The sequence below is a fragment of the Gracilinanus agilis genome, chromosome 6, assembly GCF_016433145.1.
Source record: "Gracilinanus agilis isolate LMUSP501 chromosome 6, AgileGrace, whole genome shotgun sequence".
Classification (NCBI taxonomy): Eukaryota; Metazoa; Chordata; class Mammalia; order Didelphimorphia; family Didelphidae; genus Gracilinanus; species Gracilinanus agilis.
The window spans coordinates 7,211,857-7,237,453 of record NC_058135.1 but is presented as its reverse complement, the minus strand read 5'-3'; the positions used below and the strand labels follow the sequence as shown (position 1 = coordinate 7,237,453).

General features: G+C 43.8%; 1 protein-coding gene across 1 annotated transcript in view; it reads left to right on the top strand.

Moving 5' to 3' along the window:
• SPATA5 (spermatogenesis associated 5) overlaps positions 1 to 25,597 on the top strand; it is a 195,919-nt gene that overhangs the window by 41,488 nt on the left and 128,834 nt on the right. Inside the window, exons 11-12 of the mRNA XM_044681102.1 lie at positions 13,050 to 13,233; positions 14,243 to 14,385. Of these exons, the coding sequence (XP_044537037.1) occupies positions 13,050 to 13,233; positions 14,243 to 14,385 (327 nt within the window). The remainder of the gene's footprint in view (positions 1 to 13,049; positions 13,234 to 14,242; positions 14,386 to 25,597) is intronic.

The following is a 25,597-nucleotide window of genomic DNA, read 5'->3' as shown; positions in this document are numbered from 1 at the left end:
ATATTCATCCATATCACCTAGATTGCTATACTTATTGCCATATAATTGGGCAAAATAATTTTTAATGATTGCCTTAATTTCCTCTTCATTAGAGGTGAGGTCTCCCTTTTCATCTTTGATACTGTTAATTTGGTTTTCTTTCCTTTTTTTAATTAGAATGTCCAGTACTTTGTCTATTTTATCAGTTTTTTCAAAGTACCAGCTTCTAGTCTTATTTATTAATTCAATAGTTCTTTCACTTTTGATTTTATTAATTTCCCTTTTGATTTTTAGTATTTCTATTTTAGTTTTCATCTGGGGATATTTAATTTGTTCACTTTCTAGATTTTTAAGTTGCATGCCCAATTCATTAACCTCTGCTCTCCCTAATTTGTTAATATATTCACTCAATGATATAAATTTTCCCCTTAGTACTGCTTTGGCTGCATCCCATAGATTTTGGTAAGAAGTCTCATCATTATCATTGGTGTCAATGAAATTATTAAATGTCTCTATGATTTGTTCTTTAACTTATTTTGGAGAATCATACTATTTAATTTCCAATTAGTTTTTGGTTTGCCTCTCCATGTATCCTTGCTGATAACTATTTTTATTGCATTATGATCTCATAAGGTCGCATTTATTATATCTGCTTTTTTGTATTTGTTTGCCATGTTTCTATGCCCTAGTACATGGTCAATCTTTGTGACTATTCCATGTGCTGCTGAAAAGGTGTATTCCTTTTTGCCCCTATTTATTTTTCTCCATATATCTATTAACTCCAGTTTTTCTAGGATTTCATTCACCTCTCTTATCTCTTTCTTATTTATTTTTTTTTGTTTGATTTATCTAGATCTAAGGGGAAGGTTTAGATCCCCTACTAGTACAGTTTTATTATCTATTTCCTCTTTTAGCTCTGCCAGTTTCTCCTTTATAAATTTAGATGCTATACCATTTGGTGCATAAATGTCGACTACTACTATTTCTTCATGATTTATACTGCCTTTTATCAGGATGTAGTTACCTTCCCTATCTCTTTTAACCAAATGATCTATTTTTACTTTGGCTTTATCAGAAATCATGATTACAACTCCTGTTTTCTTTTTCTCAGTTGAAGCCTAATAGATTTTGCTCCAGCCTTTTATTTTTACTCTATGTATGTCTGCCTGTCTCATGTGTGTTTCTTCCAGACAACATATGGTAGGATTTTGGTTTCTCCTCCACTCTGCTATTTGCTTCCATTTTATGGGCAAGTTCATCCCATTCACATTCAGAGTTATAATTATCAACTGTGTATTCCCAGACATTTTGATTCCCTCTCCTTGTCCTGCCCTTTCTTCTTTCACTATTTCCTTCTATACCAGTGTTTTGTTTTTAATCAGTTCCTCTAATCTCTTCCTTTATTATACTTCTCTTTCACCTCCTCCCTTCTTATTCCCCTCTCTTATTGTTCTTTAGGGTCTTTTTAAAGCTACCCCCCACCTACCCTCTCCCTCCCTAGTATTGCTTCCCTCCCCACCAGTCTTTTTTTTACCCTTCTACTTCTCTATAGGGCGCAAATCAAGTTTCTGCCCCAATGGATCTGATTGTTCTTCCCTCTTTAAGTTAATTTCAATGCACTTAAGAATTAAGTATTTCCTCTCTCCAACCTCTTTACTCTTCCAGTGTATTGGTCTTCTCCCCTGTTCACCCCATGCACTTCTTTATGCAATATGAATTTAGTCCATTTTGTCTCTTTTCCCATTTCTCTTAATATTATCTACTTTCCTCCCCCCTAGTTTTATATATATGTATGTGTGTGTCTCTCTCTTGACTTTTCAAACTATACATTTGTCACTATTCCCTCTAAGTAAACTTCTTCTAATTACCTTGTTGATAATAACCATTTTTAATATTTACTAATATCTTCTTTTCTTCTAGGGATACAAATTGATTGAACTTATTGGGTCCTTAAAGAAAAGATTCCCCACCCCCCACCCCCCAACTCTCTTAATTACCTTATGGTGATTCTTTTGAGTTCTGTGTTTGGGCAGCCAACTCTCTGTTTAAGTCTGTTTTTTTCTTTATGAATGTTTGGAAGTCCTCAATTTTATTGAATGACTACACTTTCCCCTGCAAAAATTTAGTGAGTTTTGCTGGATAGTTGATACTTGGTTGTAGACCCAGTTCTCTTGCTTTCCGGAATATTATGTTCCATGCCTTCCAATCCTTCAATGTAGATGCAGTCAGATCCTGTGTTATCCTAACTGTGGTTCCCTGATATTGAATGACTTCTTTTTAACAGCTTGTAACAATTTTTCCTTGGTCTGGTAGTTTTTAATTTGGCTATATTATTCCTGGAAGTTGTCAGCTGTGGAGGTGATCTGTGGATTCTTTCAATTTCCCCCTTTCCCTCTTGTTCGAGAATGTCAGGGTAGTTTTCTTGGATAATTTCTTATAGGATGATGTCTAAACTTTTTCTTTTGTCATGATGTTCTGGGAAACCAATAATTCTTAAATTGTCTCTTCTAGCTCTGTTCTCCAGATCTTTGGTTGAATCAATGAGATGTTTCTTATTCTCCCCAAATTTTTCATTTTTTAAAGTTTGTTTTGTATATTTTTGCTGCCTTGTGAAGTCATTTGCTTCTAGTCGTGGAGTTCTATTTTTTAAAGACTGAATTTCATCCCTAGCTTTTTGGTCATCCTTCTCCTTCTGGTCTGATTTTCTTTGTAGATCATCTTTTTGCCTTCTTTGTTTTGTTTTCAAGCTGGTCAATTTTGGCTTTTAAGACCTTATTTTCTTGTTTTAGTTCATGTATTTCCTTTTTCAAATTGTCTTCAGCCTCACTTGATTGTTTTTTGAGTTCCTGAAGTTCTTGAGTTAATTGAATTTTAAGATCTTCCAAAGCCTGTGTCCGGTTTGCTGGAGCTTCTTCCTCTTCTTCTATTTCATTTACTCTTTTTTCACTTCCTTGAAAGAAGGTGTCAATTGTCATTTCTTTTCTCTTTTTCTATTGTTTACTCAAATTTTTTCCTTTTCTGTTCTCTTGAGCTGTCTGGCAGTGCGATACCCCTGCTCTGTCCTGTTGTTAGATTTGGTCCTCTTTCTTCTCAAAGCGCATTGTTTTCTATCTTGGTGTGGAAAGGGTGCGGAGGTTTTAAGATTTGCTCCATCTAAGCCGCCATCTTCCCAGAATTCACCAAAGATGATTAGGGGTTTCTCCTTCTCCACAGTCAAGTTGAGGTAGCTAAGCTCCAATAAGCTGCCTTTCCTCCACCCTTTCAGACAGGAAAAATTGTTATTTGTTTTTGAGAGTCAGGATTCTCCAATTTAAAAAAAAATCCTTATTTCCTCATTTAGTAACAATTCTAAGACAGAAAATGGGGATTAAGTAACTTGCTCAGGTTCACCCAGCTAGGAAGTGTTTGAGGCCAATCTCAATCCACTGAGCCACCTAGCTGCCCCTTCTCCAAATTCATTTGAAGACTAAAGGGTGCTTTAAAGAGGGAAACTTAACCTTACAGATCAGACAAGAGAAATGTCCCAACAAGCCTTGCTTATTTAAGAAGTGAATACGGCCCCCTGCCTTCCTGTTCCACTGGAGACAGTTATTTTTGGAACTTGAAAAAGAGCAAATATGAACCAGATGTGAGAGAAATACATGTAGTTGAACTGTCCTGCAGGACATCCAATTTGAAACATTATGGGAAAATGGACAGGACCCTTATTTGGAACGGGACCTTAGTTAGAGGCCTACTTTGCACAACAGGCATTTTTTTAAAGCCTTCCCTTCCATCTTAGAATCAGTACTTACTACTTATTGGTTTCAAGGTAGAAGAGTGGTAAAGGCTAGGCAATTGGGGATTAGGTGACTTGTCCAGGGTTACCCAGCTGGGAAGGGTCCGAGGTCAGATCTAAACCTAGGATCTCCCATCTCTGAGCCTTGCTCTCTGTCCACTGAGCTGCCCTCCCAGCTTCCCCCACACCATGGCCATCTGCAATGCGTCTGGGAGGCTGAGCGTCTGCAATCAAAGACCCATTTGGTGTGCTCATGCTAATCGTGCTGAAGCCTCCAAGGGTAGCCCCTGTTTGTATGGTGGTTCCTGTTCCAGGGAGGCTTGTAGGGGACTTAGTCTGCTTTTCTTCTTTCTCTTGTTTTTGATTAGAAATCCTCTGGAAGAGCTTTTTCTCTTTCTGATTGAGAGCTCTGCAAAGGAGAGAGAATAGGCTTGCCACTTGGTCTCACGCTTGTGAGCCTCGTGTAGGAACTTCCAGACATTGCCAGGGTGTAAATGTGTGTAAAAAGAGGGAGCTAAGTAATGCAATGATATAGCGCTGGACCCACAAGACTTGAATACAAATCCAACTTCAGACATATATGTGCAGAGTGGACAAGTCACTTAGCCTCTGCCTCAGTTTCTCCATCTGTAAAATAGGGGTAATTATATTACCTTCCTCATGAGGTTGTTGTGAGGACAAAATGAGATAGGGCATGTACAGTTATACCTTAAAGTGCCTATATAAATGCTATCTATTTTTATTGTTATCATTATAATAATTTGGGCTGTTTGGTGGCACAGTGAATAAAGCACTGGGTCTAGTGCCAGGAAGACTTAACTTCACTACAGGTATATGTGATCTTAGCCTCAATTTCCTCATCTGTCAAATGAGCTGGAGAAGGAAATAGCAAACCATCCTAGGATCTTTACCAAGAAAACCCTAAATGGGATCACAGTGAATTGGAGAGGGCTAAAACAACTGGACATCCACAACAAGGAAAGGGTTTACAGTGGCACTTAAGAACCAGGTCATTGCCACCAGAAATTACAGAAGGGTTATATGTATGGATCTCAGACTTAATGGTTAGTGTCAAATCATCAGGGAGACTGTGGGGCACATCGCAGGAGGCTGTAAATATTTAACACCTACCAAGTTCTTCCAATACAAGCCTCAAAATATCCTGAAGAACTCCAATTAATAAACTATATTCAGTCAGACTGAAATCCTAGACAGAACTGTTGCCCACAGTCACCCAGACATAACAGTGATTTAAAAAGACCTGAGAGCATTTTTAGTAGATGTTGTTATCCCTGTGACTCATTATCTCCAACAGCATGGAAGAAAAGGTTTTCAAAGTGTAGAGTTCTCTGGTTAAGGAGGTGAAAATGAGGTGGGAAGAAGATGTATGCATCATCCCTCTGGGCTTGTCCTGGGGAGACTTTCAGTGAGCCTGCAGAGGATATGCTTACAGCCTGTGTTTCTGTTGAACTAAAAAAAATCATCTTTTATCTTCTGCACAGTGGTCCATGGTGCCTCAAATAGGAAAAAAATCATGATTTGTCACCAGACTGTTTCTTTCAAATTCATTAATTAAAAAAAAGATCAGACAAATGAGCTGATGCTGATAGAAATGAAAACTTGTGTTTGTATGGAGTTATATGGTTTTCAAAGTGCTTTTCTCATACCAAACCTGATGCAAGAGGATAGCTTTGCTATTTTGTAGGTCACAGAATTTCAGACAAGACCTTAGGGATCCTAATAGAGAATTCCCTCTCTGGTATTGCCCACAAGGGTGAGCCATCATTTGCTAGAAGACCTCTAGTGAATGAGAGCTTCCCAAGCAGCTCATTCTTCTCCAGGGTCCTTGTTGCACAATTTTTCCTTATGTCAGGCTTCTTTGCAACTTTCACTCATTATTCCTAATCTCCTTCCAACTGTGGCCAGGCAGAATAATTCCAATCCCTTTAAATATTCCAGCTTCCCTTTCCCAGGCTACATATCCTCTTTGGAGGAACCTCTCATCATCAGAGTCGCTCTCTTCTTAATAGCTTATTAATCACTGACCTCAAATATATCACCAGGACCGAATACAAGGGAAAAACAGACAGGTGGAATTACTTGTCCATTATCCTCTACCTGGTAAAGGTTGGATGAGGACTCCTCTCCTGGTTTTTGGCCATTGTGATTCCCTTAATTTTGTACTGTGCTCAGCAAGGTTAGGGCTAGATTTAAAGGTCTGGGAGTCATGTGCATGGAGATGTCAGGTGAACTTGGGCAGTGAGGTGATTCACAAGTGATATAGTCAAGGGGGAGAGGAAAGAGGGTCCCAGACTTTGGAGGTGTCCCACAGTTAGTGGTTATGACTTAGATGAAAGGAGTGGTTTAACGGTTAGGAGGATGAAGAGAGAATCATTTCATGAAAACTCGGAGAGGAGAGAGAAGGAAGGAGAAGAGGCTGGTCAGCAGCCTCAGGGGTCCTGAGAGGTCAACAGGCATGAGGATTGAGAAGAACCCATTCAATTTGACCATTAGAGATGAGAGCTTGGAAGAGAGCAGTTTCAGTTGAATGGCGAAATCAGATTTCAGGGGGTTTAGAAATGGAATAAAGTAGTAGGAGGAAGGATATAGATAGTAAGAAGAGATAGGCAGCTTTCTAATGGAGGTGACCCAAGAAGGGCAGAGGAGATTTAGGGTCATGGCTAGGAGGGATGGTCGGATCAAGTGAGAGTCCTTAAGGAGAGGGGAGACTTGGGTGTATATATAGGTAGCTGAGAAGGAGCCAGTAGATAGGGAGCTATTGAAGCCTAGAGAGAGAGGAGGGGTAATGATGAGAGCAATCAACTGCAGAAGACCAAATGGGATGGAATTAAGGATTTCTGTAGAGGAGTCTGCCTTGGCAAGAAGGGCCACCTCTTTCTGTAATGAAGAATTAGGGTGGAGGAGGAGAAAGTGTGGGGAACTGTGTGAATGATGTAAGATGTGGAGGTTGGAAAAGGGAAAACTCTTCAAATGGCCTAAATCTTGGCAAAATATGTGGAAATGTCCTCAGCTGAGAGGGTGAGTAGAGAACGCCATCAGAGGTACGGATAGGCATGAAAATGTTTGGAAACATTGCTTCATAGCAGTGAGGTCCCCAGGTGAGATTATGCCACAAATTTGCAGTGGGCCTGGTGAGTATGGCTTTGTGATTTTGTCCATATCAATTTCACAGCATCTGAACAGGAGTGAATAAGAGATATCGAAGGCTGGGGCTTGGCAAGGCATTATCAGCAAAAAGACAAAGGGGCAAGGCACTTCAGGACGGAGGAGAGAATTGTACTGATTCATCAGAGGGTCGAGGGGAGGAGAGAGTAGCTGGTGCAAAGGGCAGGGGAGGAGGCCCAAGTGATCGAGGATAAAGATGAGTTAAGAGTCCTAAATCAGAGGAGAAGATTGATGATGAAAAGATCAGGAATGTGGCGGTCTTTGTTCTGAGCTGGAATGGAAGAGGAGGAGGGAATTGTTGGAATTGAGTAGCTGGAAGAAGGGAGGTGTTTGGGAAGTTGAGGAAGCATCATCATGTCTGCTGAGCTCCCTCCCTTAGCAGGAGGGCAGGAGTTGAAAAGGAGAGTGTGACTGCTTGCCACGGGCTTCCTAGGGATTAGTAGAGATGATGGGCACCAGGATCCCAATGGAATTCTGAGTTTATATTGTTTCACAGGCAGTTCTCAAGGGAAGAAATCCAAGCTCTCTAGAGTCTCATGAAAAAAATGCCCCAAATCACTACAACTAGAGGAATGCAAATTTAAGCAATTCCAGGATTCTGCTTTACCCATCAATCATCATTTTGGCAAAAATGACAAAAAAGGAAAATGGTACATGTTGAAAGAGCTGGAGGCAAATAGACACATTGATGCCCTTCTAGTGGATCTGTGAATGGGTGCTACCATTTTGGAAAATACATTGGAATTACACACAAAATGTTACATACCTAGATACACCAGTGCTAGGCCACAACCCAAAAGAGATCGAAGAAAGAGGAAAAGGTCCTTTCTGGACAAATATATTCAGCAGCTCTTTTTATGGTGGCAAAAACCTCCGAAACTAAAGGGATAAGCATCAATTGAGGAATGATTCAACGGTTGTTGTAAATGAATGTGATGGAATACTATTGTGCTGTAAGAAATGAATAAAGAGATGATTTCAGAAAGACAAAGAAAGATTTAGATCAGATGAAAAATGAAATGAGCAGAACCTAGAAAACAATTTATACTTTAACAGCAACATTATTAAAATAAACAGCTTTGAAGATTTATAAACTAATGGAGAATGAAATGGGCAGAACCAGAACAATTTATACTACCTATCAGTATTATAAAAATGAACATTTTGAAGACTTAGTAACTAATGAAGGATGAAGTAAAGAGAACAATTTGTGCAGAAAGAGTGTTATCAAGATAAATAACAGAGCTCTGAGAACTTTGGTCAGCACAGGATCCAGTCATGATTCCAGAGGAGGGATGATGAAATATGCTACCCACTTCCTGATGGAGTGGTGAAGGAATTAGGGTGTAAAATTATCTACAGCTATATTGATATCTATGTCCATATCTCTATCTATATAAAACCCTTACCTTCTGTATTAGAATCAATACTGCATATTGGTTTCAAGGCAGAAGAGCAGTAAGGGTTAGACAATGGGGATTAGCTGACTTGCCCAGGGTCATCCAGCTGGGAAGTGTCTGAGGCCAGATTTGAACCCAGGATAACGTCTCTAGGCCTGGTTCTGAATCCACTGAGCTACCCAGCTGCCTCTCATGTATATCTTTGTATGCAGCCATTGAGGGAATTTGTTTTGCTTAACTCACACACACACACTCTCTCTCTCTCTCTCTATCTGTATGTATGTATGTATGTATCTATCTATCTATCTATCTATCTATCTATCTATCTATCTATCTATCTATCTAATAATTTTTATTGTTTCTTTTTTTTCCTGTCCGTTCTCCCTCCCACCCCAAGAGATGGGAACTGAAAGGGAGAGAAAATAGATTTCTGTTCATTGAAAAACAATTTTTTAAAAATAGAAGGGTTGGGAGGGGTGTTGCAGATGCGGAAAGCTGTGTTTACTTTCAGATGAAGTCACTGTGCTTAATTGTTTTACTTAGTTACAGAGGACCTCTTGGGGAGTACAGGGGAGAATCTGGAAATGTTTTTAATGTGAAAAGAAAATGCATGAATACGATTTTTAAAAAATGTGTATTATTTGGATCTCAAAGAAGATGGGGTCTGTAGAGTACAATGAGAGAGGGAGTTATACCATGGCTTTAAAAAATATTTATGCTGCATCTTTTGTGGCTTTTCTGGACCTCAAAAGACAGTGATGGGCACCAAGGGGATCCCAAATTCCCTAGGCATGAAATGGATTTTTAATAACGTGGAAAACCAGATGGAGCAGGAAAACATTCAAGGCAACAAAAGCTCAAAACAAAGGAAATTTCTGACTAATATTAGGCTGCCTCAATGAGCCATGGGCTTCATTTGTTTAAAGAATGCCACGTCCTCATGAAGACTTCCAGGAAAAAGGAGCTCACCACCAGATTACACCCATATGACCAGGCCTGAAATGACTGTGTCTCACCACCGAGGGATGGTTCTTTTGGCTTGTTCTGTTCCCCTTTCAGGAAAGGGAGGCCTTTTGCAAAGGTGGCCTCTGCAGACTCTGTGTCTGGGTTCATTCATACCTTCACCACATAAAACTTCTTTTGGCTAACTTGAAGATGAGGCCAAGAGGACATGAGTTGTTAGGTGGAGCTGGAAGGGATCATTGACCAGGACTGTAAAAACACCTCACAGCTAATTGTGAAAGTCTGTGTACCTGGAGATGGGTCATGGTTTATCTTCATGGGGATGGTGCTATTATCTCCGATGACCTTACAAGGTGCTTCTTAGAATCCAGTTGTATCCTTTTTTTATTTTGATTTTGAAAGCAGTAGAATCACCTTGAAAATAGTAATAAGTAGAGCTCCCCTTTCTGGATCGCTTTTGAGCTTGCTGTGCGCTTTACAGATAATATCTCATTAGAAAAGTCCTGTGAAGTAGGTGCTGGTCCTTATTCCCATTTTACAGATGAGAAAAAGATGAGTTTCAGGAAACTGGAGAGATTTTTCGAGGGACATAAAGATAGTAATTACCTAAGCCAGACTTTGAACCTTGAGTTTTAAATTCACTAATTCATCTATTGCTCCAGGCTGCCACAAATATAAAATATTAGCTGGGTGTAATCTGTAAAATCAGTGTAATTGATTGTGATCTTCTTTTTCTGGAAGTGAGGATCTGGAATTCTTTACACAACAGAAATTACAATTTTGGAGGTGAATAAAATAATTTGGTCTACTTACTCAGCTTTCTCAAGATCACAGATTGAGAGTGGGAAAGGATTTTATTTTTATTTTATTATATTAATATATTTATATTATTATATTATGATCTCATGGGATCATAGGTTTAGAGTTGGAAGGGACCTTGTTACTTGGATGAACTTGGGGAAGTCAAATCACATCTATAGGTCTCAGTTTCATTAAATGGGAAGGTTCACTAAAGAGTTTGCTGAGATAGTTTGACCCTCTACAGTAGGAAGATACTGTTAAACATAATTAGAGAAAGAATATGTGTAAGTGTATTTTAGTTCATACCCAGCCTGATTCAACCATGTTAAGCATCTTTGATAAGATGTAGGATAATATGTAATGTTAGCAGAAGTCTCTGGGTAGGGTTGTTCTCTGAAAACTCTGGATTTCCTGCGCATCGATGGCTGTAAGGGGAAATAAACTTAGCGAAGCTCAGCCAGGTTTCTTCCAGAATGAGGTCTGGCCACGGATCTCTGACAAACTTTTAAATTTCCAAGTAATAATAACAATAGTGGTATAGAAAATAGTGGAAGAAATTCTTTTGAATATTGCTATTTGTCCATAATCACCCTTCAATACTGCCCCCCTCATTCAAAAATATTTTATTCGTGTATTTTGTATTTGTATCAATCATTGCTGAAAGAAAGGGTCAAGGAGGAACTGTCATGCTCAAACTCTCCTTTGTGAAAAAGAAAATCACTCAATCATAACCATTTGATATAGTGACTTCATTTGACAATATATTCCACATCCTAGCTTAGTAGTCCTCCATCTCCCAGCATAAGGGCTGAGATATGTTCCAATCTCTTTCCTTTTTTGGGTAAGAATTTTCTTCCTAGTCCTAGTTGTGTAAAATGCCTCCATCCACTTTCCTCTTATTCTCTTATATTTTTTAGGTTGGTGGTAGCCTTTGTATTCATGTAATAAATCAATTTTGAGTTGATTGTGACATATAAGCTGTTATGCCTTTAGATAGCATAGCTGGAAGTTATATGGTAGGACTTGGAGTCTGAAAGACCTGAACTTGAGTCCTGCCTTAGTCATTTCCTAGGCATGGGGCTCTGGGCAGGTCAGTTTGACACCTTCTTGTCCTCTTTCTTTGTCAGTAAAGGTAGGGCCAATTCTAATATCTGCACCATAGAATTGTAATAAATGTGAAGATCAGGTGTATTCCTTTTTCTTCAACCATAAAAACAAATGAAAGCCACTCCCAGGACTTCTCTATCTTATTTAACTTTCGCTGACTCTTTAGAATGTTACGGTTCCGATGGTTTCTAAATTCTTTCATCTGGAGCCCTTATTTCACTTTTACTTTAAAAAAAAATATTTTTCTTCATTTTCTCCAGGAAATCTTAGACTCCTTATGACCAAGTCATTTTGTTTTCCTCTGAGGTTCTGCCTGTTGTTATTTTGGAGTTATTCTCATCTCCATTTGCCTCATTTGTATCTCTTGTAGAATTTAGAAAGAGAAAACACAAAGTAGAAGGTAAAAATCGTTATCTCCAAAAAAGGAAAATATTGAAATGGCAATTCTCTTTAAATTTGCAAGTTTACTATCTGACTGACTGATTGAAATGAGAATGGAGCAGACAGAACTCAATGACTCCATGAGAGACAAGAAGAAAATAACTGAAGAAACTCAGCCAGAGAGAGAGATTAAGCTCTGCAGGATCATATGACTTGTTATTCTCTGATGTGAGATTCAGTCTTACATCTTCCTGATTACACATGCTGAGCTCTGTCCACTCTGCCACCCACATGCACCTGAGAAAATCATACCGATGATGTAGAATTACGTCATCTTAGAGCTGGAAAACTCTCGAGACATCGTCTAGTCCCATCCTTGCATTTTATAGATAGTGAAGTAGTCGAGGCCCAGACGAGGGGAAGGGACTTGTCCATGGTCACTCAGCTAGCAAGTGCCAAGGGAGGACTTAACCCGAGTCTCCTGGCTCTGACCCAGGGCCCTTCACAGCATGTGTTGAGAGCAGGACCTCATTCTTTTTTATCTTGGGCTCTCCGGGTGGATTTTAGTCCTCAGCACAGATACCAAGTAAAAGTTTATTGAATTGCCTTTTTTCTCCTGTTTTTTTTTTTAATTGTTTTTGCTTTTTTCATCAAAAACATTTCTGCAGAGTGTATCCCCTGACTTTTGTTTTTGTTTTGTTAGAGCAGGGACTTTCAGTTTGGGGTATGGATACCCCCGAAGGGAATGGGAGGCTTGGCTACGGAGCACAGGACAGTATCTAGTTTATTTCTTCTCTGCCTACACATGAGAAAGTCTAGAATAAATGTCCTTTTCCTGTTGAATAGGGGGTACAGGAAGGCTTGCCAAAAGCCAAGGGGGTGTGGGTCTGAAAAAGCCTGCAATCCTTTTCCCTCCACATAAAACAGAATCTCTTCAAGATCGTGAATTTTCTCCGTAACTCTCCCCAATTCCACATTCATTCAGCAAATATTGAAGACTGTTTTCTAGGTGCTGCATGTAATCCCCAGTTTATAACATAGTCAGTCAAGTTGTAGAGAGATTAGTCAACAGATGAAGTCCCAGAGCATTTCTTAATTACCACCTACTAAGAGCCACAGAGGAGATGGGGATCATGGAGGGCAGCACAGTCCTTAGCCACTGTTTTCTCACTGCCTTTGGACTGGAAATGATGGAAACAGAAGTCAGATAGGAGTCTCTGAAAAGAAACGACTGGTCAGTGGTCACAAAGTCAGAAAAGGAGACGCTTCTGACTTCAAAGGCAGAACTCTCGGCTCTCTCTCTGACTGGGCCAGAGGAGGCAAAAACAAGCAGAGAAACACCATTGTCCTACTCGCTCCTCCCCTCCAGGTGGGGCCCAAGCTAAGGCTATGAAGGGTTCCTGAGCCTCTCCCGAGTGTGGGGGATTTTTCTTTTGTTCCCTTTGGTGTGGCAGGGCCAGAGGAAGAGGGTGGTGGAAAAGGAAGGTGGTGCCCCCTGGGATGCTGCCCCCTGGGCCTTCACTCATCCCCCCCACGCAGCCTGTCTCCGAGCGTCTTTCCGCTCCCTGCCTGCCTGGCACCCCAGTGCCTTCCTCTGGAGACTCATCCAGATGACTGAGCCTTGGATCCGGCTCACCGGTTCTGGCTGCAGATAGTGTTCCTTTGGAGAAACCAGTTTCATTGCTTTGTGGGAAAGTTTCCCCCCCCCCCCCCCCCCGGGCCCCTGTTCTGCAGCTGGGGATGAAATTCTGCTCCTAAAACATGGCCTTCGTTCTAGAACCTGGCACAGGCCAAAGTGGAAGGGGGAGAAACGAGCGGGATCCATTCTCTGGGAGAGTCGGATGCGCATTCCACTCTAGAACCCAATTTGAATCCTTTTCTGTGTTAAAAATATAAAATACAAATTATATATAAATATACATGTAAATACAACATAAAATATATACTAAATATATATAACAAAAATGTTTTATATACATATACATATATATATATAATATAAAACTTCCCTCCCTCCCATCTGTCCCCTTCACTCCTTGGAGGCCTGCCTCGGGTCCCGGTGCCCCCCATTAGAGGGCAAGCCCCCTCAGGGCAGAGAAGGTTTGCTCTTGCCTCCCTAGCTCTGGGGCTCGGCCCTCTTCCTCTCACGTTTGCCCTTCCGCCGTTTCAGCCGGCTCTGACACTTCGGGACCCCACTTGGGGATTTCCTGGCCCAGATAGAGAAGTGGTTGGCCATTACCTTCTCCGGCTCATTTGACAGATGAGGAAACTGAGGGCCTGGCCCAGGGTAACTTGACTCCCAAGTGTCCAGGGCCAGATTGGCCTCTGTCTTCCTGACTCCAAGGCCAGCCACCAGATCCTGCCTCCTCTCGTCTGCTAACTGGCCGCTGATGGGTTCTTACTTGGGTGTTTTGGGGCTCCAGGGCGTGCCTCCCGAGGGAGATGGGGAATGAGATTTTAAGGCCCGTTTCCTTTCCATATTCTTTCTGGCCTGGACTGGGTTTGGGGCTGTGGGGGCTGGGGAGGGGGGAGGCCCAGCAAGATCATTTGGCAGAACGCGGAGCACTTTCCTTCCTCGTTTCAGAGACGTGAGCATCGTCCCCGTTTTGGGGCAGATGTCTGTCATATCGGTGGATGCACTGAATTTCTCTTCTGAAATTTAGCTCTGCAGGGGCCGGAAACGTAGCCGACCGGGTTTTGGCCCAACTCTTGACGGAAATGGACGGGATCGAACAGCTCAAAGATGTGATCGTTTTGGCAGCTACCAATCGGCCAGATAAGATCGACAAGGTAGGGGAGATACTGCCCGGCCTCTGGCCCCGCAGGGACCCGGCTTCAACTTTTTTACCCAAGTGATCTCCTGATTGCTTGTCACCAAAGGCCTGAGGAAGAGAAAGGGGGAAGCCCCCCGCTTGGTCTGCTATGTGCCATTTAAGTTTGATGTAAGGGCTCCCAGCACCTTTTCACTTCCCTTCTAAGGTTTTTTCATTTTAAATGAACTCCATTCCTTCCTTGCTGCCAGTTTCTTTTTATTCTTTTCTTTCCCTGCAACATATTGTAATGCATTTGCCCTTCTGCTCTGGAGACTGTGTTTCAGTGGATTTCTTTATTTTAAAAGAAAGGCAGAATTGTATGGTAAGTAGAGCTCTCGGTCTGGAGTCAGCAAATCCTGGGTCTAAAATCAGGAAGATTTGAGTTCAAATCCTGACCTTAGCAAGACCCGGGCTTCCAAAAGCACCTTCTTACACCTAGCTGAGTGCTACAGTGGTTGGAGCGCTGGGCCTGGAGTCAGGAAGACCAGAGACACGCTTACCAGCGGGGTGACTCTGAACAAGTCACTTAACCCCTGTCTACCTCAGTTTCTTCATCTATAAAATGGACATCATCATAGCCCATCTATGCCTGGATTGTCGTTAGAATCAAATGAGATAATATTGGCACTTTGCAAGCCTTAAAGTACTTTGTCAGTGTTCATTGGCATTATTATTACTGATTGATATATATAACAAATAATACTGTTATTATCACTTTAGCTTGGTGACCCTGGGCAAGTCCCTCACTTTTTATATGCCTGCAGCCTGTTAGCAGAAGCTTCCCCACATGGAAACAGCTGCTTTCCCAGGAATCCTTGTCGAGAATCTTTTCTTTTCTATCTGAGGAATTCTAGGGTTCAGCACCAGCTCGTGGCCTTCCAAAGCTATTAATGATGGTGATGACGACGACGATGATTGCTGGTGTTTGCAGTTTGCAGTGCTTGTGGCCTGTGTTATCCTGATGGCTCTTGGAATTAACCCTGTAGGATAAGTGCTGTGATTGTCCCCATTTTACAGATGAGGAAACGGAGGAGTTAAGGGTTTTGTCTGGAGTCGCACAATGAGGAAGAGCTTGTCCAGATTCAGATTCAGGTTTTCCCCATTTCCAAACCCAGTGCTCTACCCACTGCAGCATCTAGCAGCTCCTCTCGCATTAAGCTCACCTTGTTAAGCACACTTCAGGAAGTGTGTCTGCCCTGCAGCCGTCTTTCCTTCTAATCAGGTGCTGTTCCACATGCAGGATGGCTGTTTGGTTTTTCTGTTGTTGCTTTGGTTTTTTTTAAGCCTCACCTTCTGTCTTAGTAGCAGTTCTGAGGCAAGAGCAGTGAGGATTGGGCATTGGGGGGCTGTGACAATTAAAGGGGGCCCCCCAGGAATGGATGTTGATAGAAGGAAGAGAGAGAGAGGGTCTGTGTGGTGACTCTCTCCTCCAGCCCTCGCCTGGGGATGAATATACACTGGGAGACTTTAAGGGGTGTCACCCCAAACTGGGTGACCCGGATGGTTGTGCCACCTCTCAAAAGTTGGGGACAACGCTTTCCTACAAGAGGAAGTATGTGGTACCCCAATCCAATCCTGAGTAAGGACGGGGTTCACTCAAATCTCCCCTGACGTCGGTCATTTTAACAGCGGGTGGTCTGGCTCCAAGAAGGAGGCAGCCAGACCAAGCTGCGGTTCCCCCTCCCTTGTTGTCTCTCAGGCACACAGGAACGCTATCTGACTGTTAAATGGCTTTTATTATTCCCAAATCAGGGATTGAGGAAAGGGGTGAAGGGCAGAGGGCTTTTGAGGTGCCCTCTTCACTATTCCTATGGGGTCTGTCACTTAGGTAGGAACCCTGGTGGTTGCAACTCCCAAGCTTCTCCTCCCTTCCCCTTCTATTTCTATTTCTATCCTTTCCTATAATGGTAAGCTTTGACTGAAAAGGGTCTCTGGGCAGGGATGGCAATGGGTGAGGGAGACTAAGAGATCGCTCCCAATGGAGTCCAAAATCTTAGCTGACTAGATGGTTGTAGTCTTGAAGGATGAGTTGCGATGAAATGGCTGTGATCAGGGAATCAGGGTTTCGCTTTCCAAGAGAAAGATCCTCAGCAAGGCCTCTGGACCAATCAGAGCTGGGTTATCTGCCTCCTCACTCCTTCCAGCCCTCTTCCTGAAGACCTTCTTCTCTTCTCCTGGGAGAAATTCCCAGAATCCTCTGCTGGTTTCAACTGCCAGCATCTGCCATCAACTGCCTTCTCCTCCTTTGGTTTCATCTCCTTTGCCCAAAATCCCATCCTTACAGGGCTAAGTGACTCACCCAGGGTCACACAGCTAGGAAGTGTCTGAGGTTACCATTGGAACTAGGATCTCCCATATCCAGGCCTGGCCCTCTATCCACTGGGCTACCCAGTTGCCCTTCCATGATCGCTTTTCCCTTGTTCTTTTGCGTGGCTTGTGGGATCGCTTCCTTCCCAGGGGAGTCTACAGGAAGGCATTTTCTGCCTTGTATTTGATTTCTCTTTATGTAGCTTTTGGTCTGGGTGGTTTTTATCCTTTCTGTTTTGAAGGGGAGAATGAGGTTTTGCTTTAGAGGTGCCTTGTTGACCCACTGCTTTTAGTGTTGGCCGAGGCTTTGGGCATTAGAAAGACTTTTCCGGTTAATGTGGGAGGTGAAGCCCGACTCTGCCTGGCCTGAAACAAACCCAACCTCTCCTTTGAATGGAGACTTCATGGGAGAATGGGGAGATGGGAATGTCTACATTGTGCCGGGGAATGTCTACATTGTGCCGGGGAATGTGGGGTGTTCCCCTGGACAAGCAAAGCCTCTGTAGGGCTGGAGGCTACCTTAAGTGAAGATTTTGGAGCACGGCTACCCCAGCCCCATTATCTGTGAAGTCACCTTCCCGTCTGCCCCCTCTCAGGCTGTAGCCATGTCCAGTGATGGATGGAGGGCTGGACTTGGGAGTCCAGAAGACCCGAGTGTGAGTGCTGCCTGGGACCCTAACTGTCTGTGGCCCTCAGGGCAGGCCATTTCTCTGTTGTAGGCCTCTGTTTTTTTTCTCTAGAAGATGAGCATCCCTTCTCGCTCCAAATTTATAATCCCAGGCCGACTGACACTCTAACTTGCTATGTCTTTATCAGTAAAATAAGAGAGTTGGACTAATGGCCCCCCAAGGTCCCTTCTTGCTCCAAATGGACAGTTCTAGCTCTCAGTCCTCTTGCCTGTTCTTCTTGGCCCCTGAGGGGATCAGAAGAGCATCAGGAAGCCGGGCTGGCGGGGTGGGGAGGGAGAGACAGAGACAGAGACTGAGAGAGACACAGAGAGAGACTGGGAGACACAGAGAGACTGAGAGACACAGAGAGAAAGAGGGAGAGAGAGAGGGGAAGAGAGAGGGAGAGAGAAAGAGAGACAGAGAGAGAAAAGGAGGCAGAGGGGGAGAGAGAGAGAGAGAGAGACAGAGACAGAGAGACAGAGACAGAGAGAGAGACAGAGAGAGACACAGAGAGAGAGACAGAGAGAGGGGGGGAGAGAGAAAGAGAGACAGAGAGAGAGAGAGACAGAGAGAGAGACAGAGAGAGAGACAGAGACAGAGAGAGAGACAGAGACAGAGAGAGAGTCAAAGAGAGAGAGAGGGGTGGGGTGGAAGGCGAGCTTCTTGGCTCTCTGGGGATCCCTTGCCTGGGAGCGGAAGGACAGAGTTCCCCCTCCCCTAAGGGGAGTCAGTGCTGGGGAGGGGGCTGGGCTGTCACCTTCTGTGCTGGGCACTTGGACAGGGAGGTAGCTCTGGCTGGCCAGCTCCTTCTTCTCAGCCCAGGGCCGGCCTGTCCACAGAGGGCGAAGCTGATGTTGGGGCCCCCAGCTGGCTCCCCGCCCCCTTCCTCAGTCTCTGTGGGTCAGAAGCCTGAGGTGCCCCCTTTGTTCCGTCCCGCCACAAGGTGGCAGCCGAGCTTGTGCAATGTGGGTTCTGGTGGCTCTTTTTCCCTTCCCGACATGAAGAAGGGGAGAAGCGCGCTGTGTGTCACCAGGACAACAGCTGAGGCAGGACAGAGGCCTCGTGTGTAGGAGCCGCCAGGCCGGCCCGGTCTCAGGTCCTGGGAGGGAACTAGACGGAGCAGATGAGGCGCCAGAGCCGGCAGGCGGGGAGAGACCAGCCTGAATCCCGCCTCCGTGAGCCTGGGCCAGCCATTGAAGTCCCCCTCGGCCTCAGGAGCCTCCTCGTCGGGCAGACGGCCCATGACCGCTCGTGTCCCTTCCGGCTCTAAACATTTGACCAACGGGCTGAGACCCGGCAGTAAAAAAAGAAGCAGAATTTGAACGCAGGCCTTGTGAAGCCCAGCACAACCTCCTCGCCCAGTCTGAGCAGCCTCCGGGAAGCACGGAATGGGATGGCAGGAAAGGGCCGTCTGTTCTCAGTACCCCGCCTGAGCGCAGCGGTGAAGCAGGGCCAGCTTCTGCCTCCCTCCAGGGATTGTTTGCGGAGGATTCTCCCTTGGAGAGCGCTTCCCCCCTCTGCCTCCGAGCTTCCTGCAGCTTCCTCTCCTCTCTCACCTGCTTTCTACCTCCAGATTCCATGATTCCTCGCTCATCCCGGGCAGCAGGGATGGAAGGTGCTCCTTGTAATAATCCAGAGTAGCCCCAGGCCAAGGCTGGACAGCTGGACCACCTCGTTCTTTTAGAAGGTTTAATTCATTCATTAATTTGTTGTTGTTCAGTTATTTCAGTCTTTTCCAACTCTGTGACCTCATTTGGGGTTCTCTTGGCAAAGACACTGGACTGGTTCACCATTTTCTTCTCCAGCTCATTTGACAGATGAGGAAACTGAGGCTGACAGCGTTCAGTGACTTGCCCAGGGTCACGCAGCTATTGTGTCTGAGGCCAGATTGGCACTCAGAAAGAGGAGTCTTCCTGACTCCAGGCCTGGCTCTTTTTGCACTGGGACACCCAGCTGCTCTACTGCATTCATTAGACAAGCATTAAATAATGGGTCTAGTGATTAAAAAGATTTGACTTTTCTTTTAAAAGAAGTATACTGGGGCAGCAGGGTAGCTCAGTGGATTGAGAGTCAGGTCTAGAGACAGGAGGTCCTAGGTTCAAATCCGGCCTCAGACACTTCCCAGCTGTGTGACCCTGGGCAAGTCACTTGACCCCCATGGCCCACCCTTACCAATCTTCCACCTATGAGACAATACACCGAAGTACAAGGGTTAAAAAAAAAAAAGTACACTTATTCTGAGTTTCCAGTTCTCTCCCTCCTTCGAGCTCCTCCTGCACCCATTTAGAAGACAAGAAATGGGAGACTTCTACACGGGTAGCCAAGTAAAACATATTTCCACATGAATCCCTCGGTAACAGTTCATTAAGCGCCTTCTGTGTGCCACACACGGTGCTAAAGGGATTAGCCATATTCCAGGGGGGAATTTTTTTTTTCAAAAAATGTTTTAATTATTCATAGTAGCATTGATCTGGGGCTGGGAGGGTCTTTAGAGATCCTTGATTCGAACCCCTCAATGCTACAGATGGGGAAATGGAGGCACACAGAGATTGTGTGACTTGTCCCAGGTCACAGAGCTAGGAAGAAGGCAGAATTTGAACTCAAACCTTCTGCCGATACCAAGCAAAGTATTCCTTTTCTATGAGTCAGAGGTCTTAGTCTTAGACGGGATCCTAGGTAGGATCCTTGGTTTGACTCTGCTTTTCCTATCACCAAGCCTCTCCCCCCTCCCCCCCCAAGTGCCCTTCTAGCCAGTTTTCTGGTCCTTTGTCCTCCCAGGCCCTCCTCACCCGAGGCGGTGGCTGCACGAGGGCCCCGGGCTCCTGCGGCCTTTCTCTTCGGCCCTCAGCGTGCCCCTTGCAGAGCTCGGGGAAAGGGCGAGAGCGACGGCCACAGCCAAGTTTTACGTCCCCCTTTCCAGCCTGATGAGGCTTTTCTCCCAGGCAGAAGGCCCAAGCGGCACGTACGAGACAGGCGCTGCTCCTGGTCACGGTAGCGCCGGCACTACTGTTTATAGAGGGCTTCCTTTAGGCTGCTGCAGCCAGGCCTCACCAGAGGCCTGGGCACAGGAGCCACTCTCGTCCCCATTTTACAGAGAAGGAAACAGAGGCCGAGAACCATGAGGCCACTTGTTCAGAGCCATGCAGAAAGCAAATTTTCTGAGGCAGGATTTGAACTGAGGGCTTCCCGACTCCCAGCTATTCATCGATCCCTCCTCAAAGTCCTTTTCCTGGTCATAGATTCCTTTTTTTGAATTTAATACTTTTTATTCTTTAGAAAAGTTAACATGGTTACATGATTCATGCCCCTACTTTCCCCTTCACCCCCCGCTCTCCCCCCACCCATGGCCGACGCACATTTCCACTGGTTGTAACTTGTGTCCTTGATCAAGACCTATTTCCAAGTTGTTGGTAGTTGCATTGGTGTGGTAGTTTCGAGTCTACATCCCCAATCATGTCCACCCCCACCCATATGTTCAAGCAGTTGTTTTTCTTATATGTTTCCTCTCCTGCAGTCCTTCCTCTGAATGTGGGTAGCGTCTTTACCATAAATCCCTCAGAATTGTCCTGGGTCATTGCATTGCTGCTAGTACAGAAGTCCATTACATTCGATTTTACCACAGTATATCAGTCTCTGTGTACAATGTTCTTCTGGTTCTGCTCCTTTCACTCTGTATCACTTCCTGGAGGTCTCTCCAGTTCACATGGAATTCCTCCAGTTTATTATTCCTTTGAGCACAATAGTATTCCATCACCCGCATATACCACAATTTGTTCAGCCATTCCCCAATTGAAGGACATACCCTCCTTTTCCAGTTTGTTGCCACCATAAAAAGCGTGGAGGTAAATATTTTCATACAAGTCTGTTTATCTATGATCTCTTTGGGGTACAAACCCAGCAATGGTATGGCTGGGTCAAAGGGCAGGCATTCTTTTATAGCCCTTTGAGCATGGTTCCAAATTGCCAGCCAGAATGACTGGATCAGTTCACAGCTCCACCAGCAATGCATTAATGTCCCAATTTTGCCACATCCCCTCCAGCATTCATTACTCTCCCCTTCTTTCATTTTAGCCATTCTGCTAGGTGTGAGGTGATACCTCAGAGTTGTTTTGATTTGCATTTCTCTAATTATTAGAGATTTAGAACACTTTCTCATGTGCTTATTGATAGTTTTGATTTCTTTATGTTAAAATTGCCTGTTCATGTCTCTTGCCCATTTATCAATTGGGGAATGGCTTGATTTTTTATACAATTGATTTAACTCGTTGTATATTTCAGTAATTAAACCCCTGTCAGAGTTTTTTGTTATAAAGATTTTTTCCCAATTTGTTGTTTCCCTTCTGATTTTGGTTGCATTGTTTTTGTTTGTACAAAAGCTTTTTAATTTAATATAATCAAAATTATTTACTTTACATTTCTGGTCATAGATTCTTGAAAGTCTCATTAGAAGTCAGAGCCCTGTGTAACACAGTTGTGCATTTGGGTGTTTCTAAAATGGGTCATTAAAGGCAAACGGGAAAGGAGACAGCAGAGGGCAAGATGGAAAGATAGTGTTGTGGAGATAATCAGTGTGAGCTTGGACAGACTCTGAGAGAGAGCGGAGTGCAGAAGGACTGTGTGCAGTGGTCCGTGGGGTTCCAGAGACTCAGTTGTCACTGAAAAGATGAACAACAACAAAAAATGGGTCTGTACACCAAGTGAGGACTGAAGAAGTAACAGGCAGTTGGTGACTTGGGCTGGAGGGGAGACCTAGATAGATAGATAGATAGATAGATAGATAGATAGATAGATAGATAGATAGATAGATAGATTTGGATTGGGGAACCATCTACATGGAGGTGATAAATGAACCCATGGCCTCTGATGAACAAGCAGAGAGACTAAGGAGGAAAAGTTCTGCCTTTTGTGTCCCAGACCCTTTGGTGAAGCCTGTGGAGGATACTTTCTCTGAATAATATCTCTAAATAATTAAGGGTACTAAGTATAAGGTAAATAATCCGCATCTGTGTCTTGCCAAAGGTCCGCAAGAAGAAGATATCCAAGTTTTGGATGTGAAGTCTAGTCTCCCCTGACCCTAGGTGAGTTAGGGTTATTTTGAAGGTTGATTGGAAATAAATGAAAAGGAGAATTAATTGATTCCCCCTCCCAATAAGTAATTTTGTGACTCAATTATGCACTAGTCCAAAGGAAGAAAGAAAGATAAACATGGAGGATAGCCTAACAAGACTCACTCCAGCATTACTTTGCAGCCTGGAGAGATTCAGGAGGCCGGGGCTCCCTGGCAAGCCTGGAAGCCATGAGGTCATGAGTGGTGGCTATTCCTAGGGGCTCGGGGGGCTGGCAGCGCTCTGATGGGGAAGCCAACACCAAGGAGGGTTTACACAAAGGAGCAGCTCTCTCCGATCTGGGTCTTCATGGTTTTAGTGTTTTATTTCCCAGGTATGAGAGTCACGACTGTCTAGATGGCATGGCGGAGGTCCACTCTTCTTTCTTACCTCTACCTCAGATGTTGGAAACTAGGGGGCTACAAACTGACCAACCAACCAACTTGTTTGTTCTTAAGTTTGACATTAGAACATCACAGTTATTTTCAGAGAAATCATTTCACCAGTTTAGAGGCAGAAGGCAAAGTAGCGGAGTTGCCTAGATTGAGCAAGAGTCAGAATGTGTGCTCTACGGTTTTATCTCTGCCTAAGCTTGACTCTCGCCAGGGGGATTAGCCTTGAGATACGTCCTCTGACCACACAATCAGGTGTTTGGTTTATGGAGTTCTCTTGGGATTCCCTGTCTGAATGCTAGCCTGGATTCTAGGCTAGCCCAGAGCTCAGGAGCTCACTGTTAAGGAGACAAGGCCTCACCTTTTGCAGGCACATACAGTCCATTCTCCAGGAAGCAATCTCTCTTTATCTTTTTTTTTCCTGAGATGGGATGGCCCTTGCAGTTACTAAATAACAATGATGCCCGTGTACATGTAAGAGCCATTGGAGGGGTTCAGAGAAATTCCTGTTGGGGTAGAAGATGTTGCCCAATCTCTCACTGGAAACTATGGGGCTTGGAGGATTTTTTTGCCTCTGTTCCTAGCCTGGGAGGATATTGATGGAAGCATCCCTCAGTCTGGATAGCAGGACAGTATGGTCCTTACCATCCTTGAATGAGCATCTGTAGTGGGAGACAAGAGGAGATGCAAGGGGTGGAGGGCTCCAGGCCTGTTCTTCCTTTCCCCTGCCCCTTATCTTCTTCCCTTTCCTCTTGCCCTTCTTCTTGCTGTTTCTCCTTTCCTTGTGCCTCCAATTACATACAGAGGTTTGAGCAGAAAAGCCCCTGGTGGCTTCTCTTCGAGGAATGTAACCATTTGGAGAGCATCCTTCCAGCCTGGCAGCCTTCTTATATTGGATCAATAGCTTTGTAAGCTCCCCAAAAAGGCAGAGAAGGGATTCTACACAGAGCCTCGCGTGCTTTAAGCCCTGATGAATAGAGAATCCCAAAGAAATGGCACTATGAAGAGAAACAGTTATGGGCCAGGCTTGGAGCTATACGAATAAGAACATCCAAATGCTTCTTGTGTGTAGAGGACTTGGAGGCAGCCAAAAGCCCCCATTAGGCCCCCAATCCCTGCACGGAATTCTTCCCCTAGGAAAAGAGCACATTTCAGTTCTGTTCTTCCCAGAGAATCTTGGGAATGTCATGGCCATGAGCAAACCACCAGGACATGCATCATGCAGACTCTCTTACGGGTGGCCATAAATAGCATTTACACATGAGGAAGCTGAGGCATAATTTTTAATTGAAACTGCTCTTGAAATCAATTGAGGATATGATAAAAATAATGATAGCTAGTATTAATATAATGCTTTTAGGTTTTCTGTGCATAGTATGTTCGAGTGTTTGTCTCTATCTTATTTGATCATCACAATAGCCCTGCTATGATGATCTCCACTTTATAATGGCTTATAACCTGGAAGGTTCTCTTCACCTCAGGCTGGAGAATTTTCTTCCTGCCATACAAAAAGTATTCTGGACAGAAGTATACAAATTCCTCGGGCTTTTGTAAGGTGAAACACTTAGGACGACTGTTCCTGTTTCCCTGTAAGGTGAAGTCATTGTATTGTTCTCCAGATTCTCTTTGGAGACCATTTCCTCTGTTTACTACCAACCCTGAAATGGGAGGTTAAGGCTGCTCTTTGTCTTGTAAACAAACACACAAACAAAAGCTATGCCAGCCTGGCTGTCCAGATGGAACAACTCCCAGATTCCTGATTGGAACACAGATAAGATCTTTCAGTGGGTTACTGAGGGAAGTTGAAGGATCCCTCTTCCTAAAGAACTCTAGACAACCATGTCCCATGTAATACAATAGATAATCTTTCTGGATCTCTTCTACTCCTATCATTCAGTCATCCAGGTCCAGTCCAGAGCTCTTGAGGCAGTGTCTAAAATGTAGAATGTTCTTCAGTATATTCCTAAAAAAAAAAAAAAGACATTTTGCAATTGTCATTTGTCTTTGTTTCACAGTTTTTTCTGGAAAAAGACCATCCCCACTCACAACCCCAATCCAGAATGGATCTTCCTCTTTTGTGAGATTAATGAATAATAATGGAAAAATGTTGGCGGTAATGACTTCATGTGGCACAATATCCAACAGTCTGCCTTGGGATGGCTCTTTACTTTTCTCTAGGATCACAACTGATTTTTTGATGACTCAGAGATTGGCTTCCTTTTGGCGATTTAAAAAATTAACATTGTGATAGCCAATTGGAGTGTTCTTTGGGTACAGAATTTCACCCTACCCTTGGTTTGGACCAATCCTCCTACATCTCTGAATTGCCTGTATTCAGAATTATTTTTTTAAACCCTTACCTTCCGCCTTAGAATCAAAACTGCGTAAGGGCTAAGGCCACACAGGTGTGGTTTCTCTTCAGTGAACATTTGCCTAACTGTTTACCATGTTTAGGATCTGGGGATGCAAAGACTGCAGTGCAAAGAACACAGCCTCTTGAGTCATAGGAACTGGGTTCATATTCAGCCACTGATGCTTTCTACCCATATGACCTCAAAGATACTTCTCTGAACCTGCCTAGGGCCTCAGTTTTCCTCAGCTGTAATTAAGGAGGTTTGTAAGAGGGAAAATTAGATATTTAAGGTATGTTCACCAGAAATCAGATTAACTCGATTTCAAATAAAAAAAATAGACTCAAGTCGGGATGACTTTTATGG